Source organism: Hemitrygon akajei, chromosome 14, assembly GCF_048418815.1.
Source record: "Hemitrygon akajei chromosome 14, sHemAka1.3, whole genome shotgun sequence".
Lineage (NCBI taxonomy): Eukaryota > Metazoa > Chordata > Chondrichthyes > Myliobatiformes > Dasyatidae > Hemitrygon > Hemitrygon akajei.
Window position 1 is genome coordinate 104576831 of NC_133137.1, and position 12168 is coordinate 104588998.

General features: G+C 41.9%; 1 protein-coding gene across 1 annotated transcript in view; it reads left to right on the forward strand.

Annotated features, from left to right (window-relative positions):
• Positions 1-12168, forward strand: part of snd1 (staphylococcal nuclease and tudor domain containing 1) — a 1008210-nt gene that overhangs the window by 357368 nt on the left and 638674 nt on the right. Inside the window, exon 15 of the mRNA XM_073066877.1 lies at positions 4407-4548. Coding sequence (XP_072922978.1) covers positions 4407-4548 — 142 coding nt within the window. The remainder of the gene's footprint in view (positions 1-4406; positions 4549-12168) is intronic.

Here is a 12168-nt window from a genome sequence, read left to right on the forward strand (position 1 = left end):
TCATAACAATCTACTTCTCGTTTCACCCAACCTTAGTGGAAAAAATGTGCTTACATTTACCTTATCTATGCCTCTCATAATTTTGTATACCTCTATCAAAGTTTCCCTTATTCTCCAACTCCCCAGGGAATTAAGTCCTAACACATTCAACCTTTCCCGTAACTCAGGTCCTGAAGTCCTGGCAACATCCTTGTAAATTTGCACTCTTTCAACCTTATAGATATCTTTCCTATAGGAAGGTGACCAATACTGGACACAGTACTCCAAATTAGGCCTCACCAACACCTTGTACAACTTCAACATGACATACTAACATCTGTATTCATTAATTTATGAAGACAAGTGTGTCAAAAGCTTTCTTTATGACCCTATCTACCTGTGACTTCATTGTCAAGAAATTATAGGGTCTCTCTGTTTAACTGCATTCCTCAGTGCCCTACTGCTCTCCGTGCAGGTCCTACCCTGGCTTGTCCTCCCAAAGTGCAACACCTCAGACTTGTCTGCATTAAATTCCATCTGCCATTTCTCAGCCCATTTTTCCAGATGGACCAGATCCTGCTGAAAGCCTTGATAGCCTTCCTACTGTCCACTATGCCTCTAATTTTGGTGTTATATTCAAATGTGCTGATCCAATTTATTACATTATCCTTGAGATCAATTGATATATACAAATAACAACAATTGACCCAGCACTGATCCCTGCGGCACACCATTAGTCACAAGCCTCCAGTCAGGGGTAACCATCTACTCCCACTCTCTGGCTTCTTCCAAATAGCCAATATCTGATCCAATTTACTACCTCATCCTGAATGCCAAGCAACAACCTTTTGACCAACCTTTCATGTGGAACTTTGTCATTGCATTACATCATATCTCCATTGAGATGATCTAATACAGTTCTGAAGCTTTTCAGAGGTTTCACAAGGCTGACCCCTGCTCCAACAGTTTTTGCCTTGCTTTTTCCATCAAGCTGCCAATCTGATCACTTTATTGAGTCATTTACACTATTTTAACTAAACTTAATGCATGCACAAGGAAGAGAACTTCAACCTCCACCATGTCTCATTAGAGTTCTCCAGGCAATGCCCATCATGCTTGTCTATCTGTATTCTTGTTGGTGTTTAATTGTACATGTCTGTCCCCTCTGTTTAAATGTATTGAAAATACCTGTTTAATTTTACCATCTTCACCACTTTCTACTCTTCTAGTCCTCTTTTTAAAAATTGTTTTATGCATTTGGTATGTTGGACTGAAGTTATTCATCAGTTCAGACTTAGTCAAACCAAGTCTAACTTATTTATAGTCTGTGAATGAGGCCTTGAATGCTTCTCATCTGTATTAATAATAGAGAAAAGGGCTTGTTTGAGGAGCTGAGAGAGAGTAGAAAGTGAGAAACTTCTCCTGCAGGAAGAGATAATTAAAAATGAGAGAGCACATTTAAGATAGGGGTAGGGGATTCACAGGGGTTTTTCATCCTGAGGTGGTTGAAATGTGGAACATGCTTCCTGAGTGGGCGGTGGAAGCAGGTCTTTTCACAGCATGTAAGTAAAATGTAGGTGTGTGCTTGGAATGGTGTGAATGCTTAGAAATATGATTAGTACAGGTGGGAACTTGTGCCCTGTATGGACACTAAAGTGTCTATTTCTGTGTTATGTGATTCTTAACTTCAATTCTATCCTTTGAATATTTTGAATGTACATCTTTGTCAACAGATGGCAAATAATCTTTTGAAATGTATATTTAGAAAATATCCTAATGTTTTTTTCTTTCAAGCTGGGTTTACTTCAATCAATTATGTGAGTTTACTTCAATGTATGAAGTAGTTCTGCAACATAACTCAGGTTTAGCTTCAGATTTGAGCTGTGGAGTTTAAAAAACGAAGCAAATATATGGAAAAGCTTGCACTATTAGGTTTAAGGACTTTCTCCCTCGAGGTTTTTCTTCTTCCCCTCCTAAATGACAGTAGATAACCACGCTTTATGAAAGACAGAACCCAATTGTGTTTCTGTGCAGACTTATTTTGCCGATTAAGGAAAATGCTTTTTAATAGGATTAAATTATAGCATGTCTTTTCATAGTTTTAAAAAGATTTATTCCTCTTTCTCTTATCTCCACCTCCTTGAAATAAATATACCTGTTTCTGTGATGGCAGTATCTATTTGTGCTTTATTTATGTGGCCAGATGAGAGCAAAGCTAATGTGATTTGGCAGGATTGAAAGCCTGCTGATTTTCTTTCTTAGTGCATTGCCAATTTCAGTTGCAAATCAAATGTGTTTTATTTTAAATATATCCGATTACCACAAATATTTTTGTGAGCAACATATTGACTTTTTGCTTATAGTTCACTAATAAAACACTCCACCTCCAGCTACAGATAATGAGCCCTGAAGAGATGTTCTCATTTTACACTGCACCTTTTACACTGCTTTGCATCTAACAAGAATAGTTGGCTCCTGAACAGCACGACTGTGACCGGCTCCCCAGGGAGTTAGCAGAATTTAATATTGCAGCTGGAGGCATTTTAGGATTTTTTTTCCTGTGTTGCATGACAATTTTTAATACCAGCTTCTCCTTATCACTAAAATAGCTACCCAGTAATGTTAAATAATTTTGAAGTCAGCTTCCTTGTATGCTTCAAAGTGATTATGTCCAAGGTGTTTGTCTTTTGGGTCACACAAATTTATGTTTCCAGTTGTGTATAAATGTATCTTTCAAAATGTAAAAGCATCAGTGACACCACTGTAATAAAATATACTTTCCTGAGATGGCAGTAAAATCATCAACAATATCTGTCCATTGGCTCTGAATCAGCAGCATTTAATGTCCATGAAACTATGGAAGTGAATTATTGAAATCCAGCAACATTCTGAGACCTCAGTCAGTCCGGATTGGGAGTAGCATCTCCAGCACCATCACACTGAGCACGGGGTCCCCCCAGGGCTGTGTGCTCAGTCCACTGCTGTTCACTCTGCTGACCCACGACTGTGCTGCAACACACAGATCGAACCATATCATTAAGTTCGCTGATGACACGATCGTGGTGGGTCTCATCAGCAGGAACGATGAGTCAGATTACAGAGAGGAGGTGCAGCGGCTAACAGACAGGTGCAGAGCCAACAACCTGTCTCTGAGTGGTTGTTGACTTCAGGAGGGCACGGAGCGACCACTCCCCGCTAAACATCGATGGCTCCTCAGTAGAGATCGTTAAGAGCATCAAATTTCTTTGTGTTCACCTGGCAGAGAATCTCACCTGGTCCCTCAACACCAGCTCCATAGCAAAGAAAGCCCAGCAGCGTCTCTACTTTCTGCGAAGGCTGGGGAAAGTCCATCTCTCACCCCCCATCCTCATCACATTCTACAGGGGTTGTATTGAGAGCATCCTGAGCAGCTGCATCACTGCCTGGCTCAGAAATTGCATCCTCTCGGATCGCAAGACCCTGCAGCGGATAGTGAGGTCAGCTAAGAAGATCATCGGGGTCTCTCTTCCCGTCATTATGGAATTTACACTACACGCTGCATCCGCAAAGCAAACAGCATTATGAAGGCCCCCACGCACCCCTCATACAAACTCTTCTCCCTCCTGCCGTCTGGGAAAAGGCACCGAAGCATTTGGGCTCTCACGACCAGACTATGTAACAGTTTCTTCCCCCAAGCTATCAGACTCCTCAATACCCAGAGCCTGGACTGACACCTTACTGCCCTATTGTCTTGTTTATTATTTATTGTAATGCCTGCACTGTTTTGTGCAGTCCTGGGTAGGTCCGTAGTCTAAGGTAGTTTTTTTTTCTGTGTTTTTTTTTACATAGTTCAGTCTAGTTTTTGTACTGTGTCATGAAACACCATGGTCCTGAAAAACATTGTCTCGTTTTTACTGTGTACTGTACTAGCAGTTATGGTCAAAATGACAATAAAAAGTGTCTTGACTTGACTTGGATTCGGCTAATTTGTGATTTATAGGTGGGCATACCAGTCATAGAAGTTTACTGCACAGGGTACACTATTTGACCTGTCATTCTCAATCTGGTTTAAAATGAAAGAACAAGCTAATGGGAATGGTAAAGGAAAATAATAGGAGCAGGAAAAGGGTCGATTGGTTGTATGAATCTACTGTACCATTCAATAAGGGCATGGTTGATAATCTTACAAGTGTCACTGAATTTGGCGCCAACAGAGGATGCCCTCAACTCACTAACCCTAACTGTATGTCTTTAGAATGTAAGAGGAAACCAGAGTACATGGAAGAGACACTCAAAGTCATGGGGAGAATGCTCCTTACAGCAGCAGGAAGTGAACTATGATCCGTGATTGCTGTAAAATGTTACTCTGACAACTACGCTATGTGCTGCATTTAGTTGGTAATAAACTACTCAAATTCTAAGATAACTTTGTATCTCATTCTTTATAGGATACACAGAAAGCCAAACAGTTCCTGCCATTCTTACAGAGAGCGGGTCGTTCAGAAGCTGTGGTTGAGTACGTTTTCAGTGGTTCCCGTCTAAAGCTCTACATGCCCAAAGAGACCTGTTTGATCACCTTTCTACTAGCAGGCAAGTGTTAAATGCTTAGCTTAAGCTGGTACAAGTAATTACACATCTATAGTGTGGAAGCAAGGTTGTGAGTGGTGATTTATTTGAAATACCTGCTTGGTTTGATAATGAATTGGCAATTCAGTTTTCGTGTACTGCATAATCTGAAGTTGGACATCATGTGAAAAATGTTGTTAACGTTAAGGCGCTTGGATGGAATGAGTTGTGATGATTTGCATGTCATTTTAGCAAAAATACAGATTACGGTGATTTTGAGAATAGGAGAAATGTCAAGGCATTCAGAAGCACACATGCACCAATGCCTCTAATCTCTTAATCAGCTGGATTGATGTTGCATAAATTCAAATGGATTCATGTGCTAAATGGCCTTTTGTACGATAGCTATTCTGTGGTTTTCTGATCACCCACCTGCCCCAGTCTCAAAACAAAGATGGCAACAGAGGCATTGCCAGAAGAAGAAAAAAAATACTTAATGACTCGAGGAAACCCTCCCCCCCCCCCCCCCCAAGAAAAAATTGGCTTGCTCTTTGTAAATAGAGGGTAATAGAACTTATTCTGGACGGAGGTCAGTGACTAATAGTGTTCTGCAGGGTTACTGGAACCTCTGACCTTTGTAATACATATAATTGACTGGATGAAAATGTAGATGGGTGAGTTAATAAGTTTGTAGATAATAGGAAGATTGGTGTTGTGCAGAGCGTAGAAGACTGGTAAAGAGTAGAGCAGGATATATTGTAGTTCATTTGCAGATATGGACAGAGGAATACCAGATGGAGTTTAACCCAGTAAAATGTGAAGTTTTGCACATTGGGAAATCAAATGTAAAGAGCAGTGTACTGTTAATAGCAAGACAGTGTTGATCAACAGAGGAATCTTGGGGTAAAAATACTTAGTTCCCTGAAAATGGCTGCAAAGGCTGATACTGCGGTAAAGAAACCATCTCATGGGCATTCTATAATTCCTTCTTTGGGATCCAGCACCAACGTAATTTTTCCAATCTACCTGCAAATTGAAATTCCCCCCCCCCCCCCCCCCCACCACCCAACTATCATAACATTGCTCCTTTTGCATATCTTTTCTATTTCCTATATTAATTTATACCTATATCCTGGCTACTGTTTGGGGGCCTGTGTATCAGGGTCTTTTTACCCGTGCAGTTTCTTACCTCTGCCAACAAGGATTCTACATCTTTTGATCCCATGTCACTTCTTTCTAAGGATTTGATTTAATCTTTATTTTACCAAGAGAGCCATGCCACCCCCTCTACTCACCTGCCTGCCATTTTGAGATTTTGTGTGTGGCTGGATGTTAAGCTCCCAGCAGTGATCTTTTCTGAACTACAAGTGTGGTGCCCATAACATCATGCCTGCCAATTTCTAACTGTGTTACAAAATCATCTACCTTATTTCATATACTGTGTGCATTCAAATATTACAACTTCAGTCATGTGTCCATCTTTTCAGTTTTGTCTCCATTTGGCTGAAATTAAATTCGTACCTCTTTCTAAACTTATTGTCTTATATTTTGTTCTGGAGGATGTAGTAACTTCTTCTGCACACTCTTTCTCTTTTACTTTATTCATATTTTTTAAGCTGTTGAATTGGACCCCCTACTATTTAGTTTAATGCCTATCCACTGCCCTAGTTATATGATTCATGAGGATCCTAGTCCCAGCATAGATCAGATGGAGCCGGTCCCATCAGAACAATGCCCTCCTTCCCCAATACTGATACTAATGTCCCATGAATTGAAACTCACTTCTTCCATACCAATCTTTGAACCATGCATTTAATACTCTGGTGTTATTTCCCCTGTGCCCGTTTGTAATTGGCCTTGATAATAATCCACAGATTATTACTATTTTGATTTTTCATTTTAATTTAGTCCCTAGCTGTTCAAATTCCCTCAGTAGAGCCTCCTTCCTCGTTCTTCCTGCATTGTTGATGCCCACATGATCTATGATAACTGGATCTTTATCCTTCCACTCCAAATTTCTGTGCTGCTCAGAGGAGGTGGCCTGAACCTGGGCACCAAGCAGACAGTACAGCCTTTGTGAATCTTGATCATTGCAACAGAGAATTGTCCATTACCCTGCTTATACAAGGCCCAATTCCAGCTACATGCTTCTCTCATCCCTTTTGAATAACTCCCTGAACCACAGTGCCATGGTTGTTCATCCTTCCTGCAGCTGCCACTCTCTCATCTTCACAGGAAGCAATAATCTCAGACCTGTTCGGCATAGTGTCCAGGTAATTCTCTTCCTCCCTGATGTTTGAATTTGGACTCCAGATTATCAGATTTTAGCTTGAGATCTTTAAGCAACCAATTTTGCTGCAGATGTGGTCATCAGGAACTGCAGTCAGGACCATCAGATTCCACATAGAACCATAGAACATTACAGCACAGAAACAGGTCTTTTGGCCCTTCTTGGCTGTGCCCAACCATTTTTCTGCCTAGTCCCACTGACCTGCACCTAGACCGTATCCCTCCAAACCGCTCTCATCCATATATCTGTCCAAGTTTTTCTTAAATGTTAAAAGTGAGTGACTTCATCTAGCAGCTCATTTCACACTCCCACCACTCTCTGCATGAAGAAGCCCCCCCAATGTTCCCTTTAAACTTTCCCCCCTTCACCCTTAACCCCTTAACCCATGACCTTTTTTTTTCTCCCCTGGCCTCAGTGGAAAAAGCCTGCTTGCATTCACTCTATCTATGCCCATCATAATTTTATACACCTCTATCAAATCACCCCTCATTCTCCTATGCTCCAGGGAATAAAGTCCTAACCTATTCAACCTTTCTCTGTAACTCAGTTTCTTAAGTCCCGGCAACATCCTTGTAAACCTTCTCTGCACTCTTTCAACTTATTAATATCCTTCCTGTAATTAGGTGACCAAAACTGCACACAATACTCCAAATTCGGTCTCACCAATGTCTTATACAACCTCACCATTACATTCCAACTCTTATACCCAATACTTTGATTTATAAAGGCCAATGTACCAAAAGCTCTCTTTACAACCCTATCTACTTGTGATGCCACTTTTAGGGAATTGTGTATCTGTACTCCCAGATCCCTCTGTTCTACTGCACTCCTCAGTGTCCTACCATTTACCTTGTATGTTCTACCTTGGTTTGACCTTCCAAAGTGCAATACCTCACTCTCGTCCACATTAAACTCCATCTGCCATTTTTCAGCCCATTCCTCCAACTGGTCCAAATCCCTCTGCAAGCTTTGAAAACCTTCCTCACTGTCCACTACACCTCCAGTCTTTGTATCATCAGCAAATTTGCTGATCCAATTTACCACATTATCATCCAGATCATCGATATAGATGACAAATAACAATGACCCAGCACTGATCCCTGTGGCACACCACTAGTCACAGGCCTCCACTCAGAGAAGCAATCCTCCACTACCACTCTCTGACTTCTCCTTTTGAGCCAATGTCTAATCCAATTTACTACATGAAAGCATGAAGGAGGTGTGGGATGGGATGAAGATCATCACCGGATGCGGTGCAAAGCGGGGGGCGAACATAAGTGGAGATGTGGAGAAAGCGAACCAGCTGAACAACTTCTTCAACAGGTTCAACAGCTCAATCTCATCCTCACCGCAGAAATCCACACCAGGCTTACTTCCCTCACAGGAAAATAGCCACTCACAGGAGACCTTGCCCACGCCCAGGATTACGGCTGCACAGGTGGAAGGTCAACTGAGGAAGATCTGTACCAGCAAGGCGGCTGGACCGGATGGAGTTTCCCCACGATTACTGAGGGCCTGTGCGACTGAGCTGGGAGAACCACTACAGCGCATCTTCAACATGAGCCTGGAGCAGAGAAGAGTACCCAGACAGTGGAAAACATCCTGTATTGTCCCGGTACCGAAGAAACCACAACCAAAGGAGTTGAATGACTTCAGACCTGTTGCCTTGACGTCGCACGTGATGAAGACCATGGAGCGGCTGATAATACAGAATCTGAGGCCACAAACCAGGCACGCCCAGGATCCTCTTCAGTTTGCGTATAAGGAGAAGGTGGGAGTGGAGGATGCTATCACGTATTTGCTGCACAAATCACTCTCTCACCTAGATGGGGTTAGTTGTGCTGTGAGGATTACATTCCTTGACTTCTCTAGTGCCTTTAACACCATCCAGCCCAAGATCTTAAGGCACAAACTAACGGAGATGGGAGTAGACTCTCACATGGTGGATTGGATAGTGGACTACTTGACAGATAGACCTCAGTATGTGCGGTTGGGAGACTGTAGGTCTGACACGGTGGTCAGCAGCACAGGAGCGCCGCAGGGAACCGTACTCTCTCCGGTCCTGTTCACCCTGTACACATCAGACTTCCAATATAACTCGGAGTCCTGCCATGTGCAGAAGTTCGCTGATGACACGGCCATAGTGGGGTGTGTCAGGAATGGACAGGAGGAGGAGTATAGGAAACTGATACAGGACTTTGTGATATGGTGCAACTCAAACTACCTGCGTCTCAATATCACCAAGACCAAGGAGATGGTGGTGGACTTTAGGAGATCTAGGCCTCATATGGAGCCAGTGATCATTAATGGAGAATGTGTGGAGCAGGTTAAGACCTACAAGTATCTGGGAGTACAGTTAGACGAGAAGCTAGACTGGACTGCCAACACAGATGCCTTGTGCAGGAAGGCACAGAGTCGACTGTACTTCCTTAGAAGGTTGGCGTCATTCAATGTCTGTAGTGAGATGCTGAAGATGTTCTATAGGTCAGTTGTGGAGAGCGCCCTCTTCTTTGTGGTGGCGTGTTGGGGAGGAAGCATTAAGAAGAGGGACGCCTCACATCTTAATAAGCTGGTAAGGAAGGCGGGCTCTGTCGTGGGCAAAGTACTGGAGAGTTTAACATCGGTAGCTGAGCGAAGGGCGCTGAGTAGGCTACGGTCAATTATGGATAACTCTGAACATCCTCTACATAGCACCATCCAGAGACAGAGAAGCAGTTTCAGCGACAGGTTACTATCGATGCAATGCTCCTCAGACAGGATGAAGAGGTCAATACTCCCCAATGCCATTAGGCTTTACAATTCTACCGCCAGGACTTAAGAACTTTTTAAAAGCTATTATTAATGCTTTTTGAGATAGTGATTTAGATGCATATCATATTTTTTTTTTACTGAGTTAAGTATTGTATGTAATTAGTTTTGCTACAACAAGTGTATGGGACATTGGAAAAAAGTTGAATTTCCCCATGGGGATGAATAAAGTATCTATCTATTTATCTATCTACCTCACCATGTATACCTAGCGACTGAATCTTCCTAATTAACCTCCCATGCGGGACCTTGTCAAAGGCCTTACTGAAGTCCGTATACAACATCCACTGCCTTCCCTTCATCCACTTTCCTGGTAACTTCCTCGACAAACTTTAATAGATTGGTTAAGCATGACCTACCACGCACAAAGCCATTCTGACTTTTTCTAATAAGTCCCTGTCTGTCCAAATACTTGTAGATCCTATCTGTTAGTATTCCTTCCAATAATTTACCTACTACCAATGTCAAACTTACCGGCCTATAATTTCCCAGCATACTTTTTGAGCCTTTTTTAAACAAAGGAACTACATGAGCTATCCTCCAATCCTCTGGCACCTGACCTGTGGATATCGAGATTTTAAATATTTCTGCCAGGGCCCCCACAATTTCAACACTAGTCTCCTTGAAGGTCCAAGGGAATACCCTGTCAGGTCCTGGGGACTTATCTACTCTGATTTGCCTCAAGACAGCAAGCACCTCCTCCTCTTTAAACTGTATAAGTTCCATGATCTCCCTACTGGTTTGCCTTGTTTCCATAGACTCCATTCCAGTTTCCTTAGTAAATACAAATGCAAAAAAACCATTTAATATCTCCCATTTCTTTTGGTTCCATACATAGCCGACCACTCTGATCTCCAAGAGGACCAATCTTATCCCTTACTATCCTTTATCCCTTTTATCCCTTACTAATATGGATTCTATGCCTGGAGGCACAATGCACATGTTTTAAACCTGACGCAAAGTTCTTATTTTACTGGTGTCAGTAATTCCCACCCTCTGTAGTTCAGAGTATTCGAGACAAAGTATTGGAGAGGTGTCCCCAATGTTATCTTGCCAAATGCACTGACAGGATAAGCAGCCCAATGTCATTCTTCTCAATCAGACCAGTATTCCCAGCCTTGAGGTTATAGTTACTCTTGCTCAGCTCATGTGTGGGTCTTGTTGTTTACATGCCTTATCGCGTCGCTGTGCTCCGAATTTCATCACAGCAGGAGGTATCTAGAGGGGGCCAATTAAACATGTGAAAGGTGTTCTTCAAGCCTCAGCAGCAGGAAGGCATCCTGGCTCTTGACTAGGATGATTAGAAAACCAAGATTGTTTTTGGCAAATTGCATAAACTCAGTTAAAAAGACAGGAGTTCCCCAATTCCCATACTGTTCAACCACCTGCCCATCAGTCACCTTAGCCACCTTTGTGCCATCCGAGCTGGAGTGAGGGTAGATCATCCTGGTCTCTAAGGTGCTGCCTTAAAAGAAGATAAACTAACAAATAATTCTACTTGCATTCGGTTCTGGGATTGATCTGGTTTAATTCCAAGTATAGGAATCTTTTGGAATGAGTCCAGCTATTGAGACAATTGTGCCTGTCAGAGACAATTTTATCAGTCATCTGGTTTAGGATTTCATCCGAGTTAAAACAACGTTAACTTTGTTTGCAAGTAGACTTAATTAAGTTTCTTCAATAGAAGTTATAGATACTTTTAAAATACTGTTTCTTGGAGATATCATTTCATTCTATTTTTGCTGCAGCACTGCATATTTTTCCCAAGGTGCAGAACAGCTATGGTGATTGTTGAATAGTAATTTAGAGGCCTGGTCCAATCATCCCCAGACACCTGATGGGAATTTAAATATAATTACTTAAATCTCGAATGAGCAGCATGTACCTGCAAGGATATTCATGAAAATTCCGAGTTTTAGTTTCAAAGCAAAAAGAACTGCCCAGTTCACTAATAAGGTCTTTACATTGACATCAGGCCCACTGTAAGGTAATTGCCCTGCGCAGTTGTCCAGCAGACAACTTGGCTGTTAGGAATGTACTCATTACCAACTTCTCAAGAACAGTTGGGAATGAGTAATAAATGAAATAATTCTCAAATGCCCAGAACAAAATATAACCAGAGACAATCTTGTCCATCCAGATTTTGTTTAATTTTGGTGTTGAATTTTGTTTTGTGGATCTGTCTTGCTAAAGGTATGTTTCTTAAAGGATTATGTATCAGAAATTTAGTTTTAGTTGGATACATATATGATGGTTAATGCAGAGGTTCATTGTATGCTGATGAGAAAGTAATTTTTTTAATGTTCCCTGGGTTTCGGCACCTAAGTTACAGGGAAAGGTCTTTATTCTCTGGAGCGTAGAAGGTTGAGGGGGGACTTGATAGAGATATTTAAAATTATGAGGGGGATAGATAGGCTTTTTCCATTGAGAGTAGGGGAGATTCAAACAAGAGGACATGAGTTGAGAGTTAGTGGGCAAAAATTTAAGGGTAACACAAGGGAGAATTTCTTTATTCAGAGAGTGGTAGCTGTGTGGAGCGAGCTTCC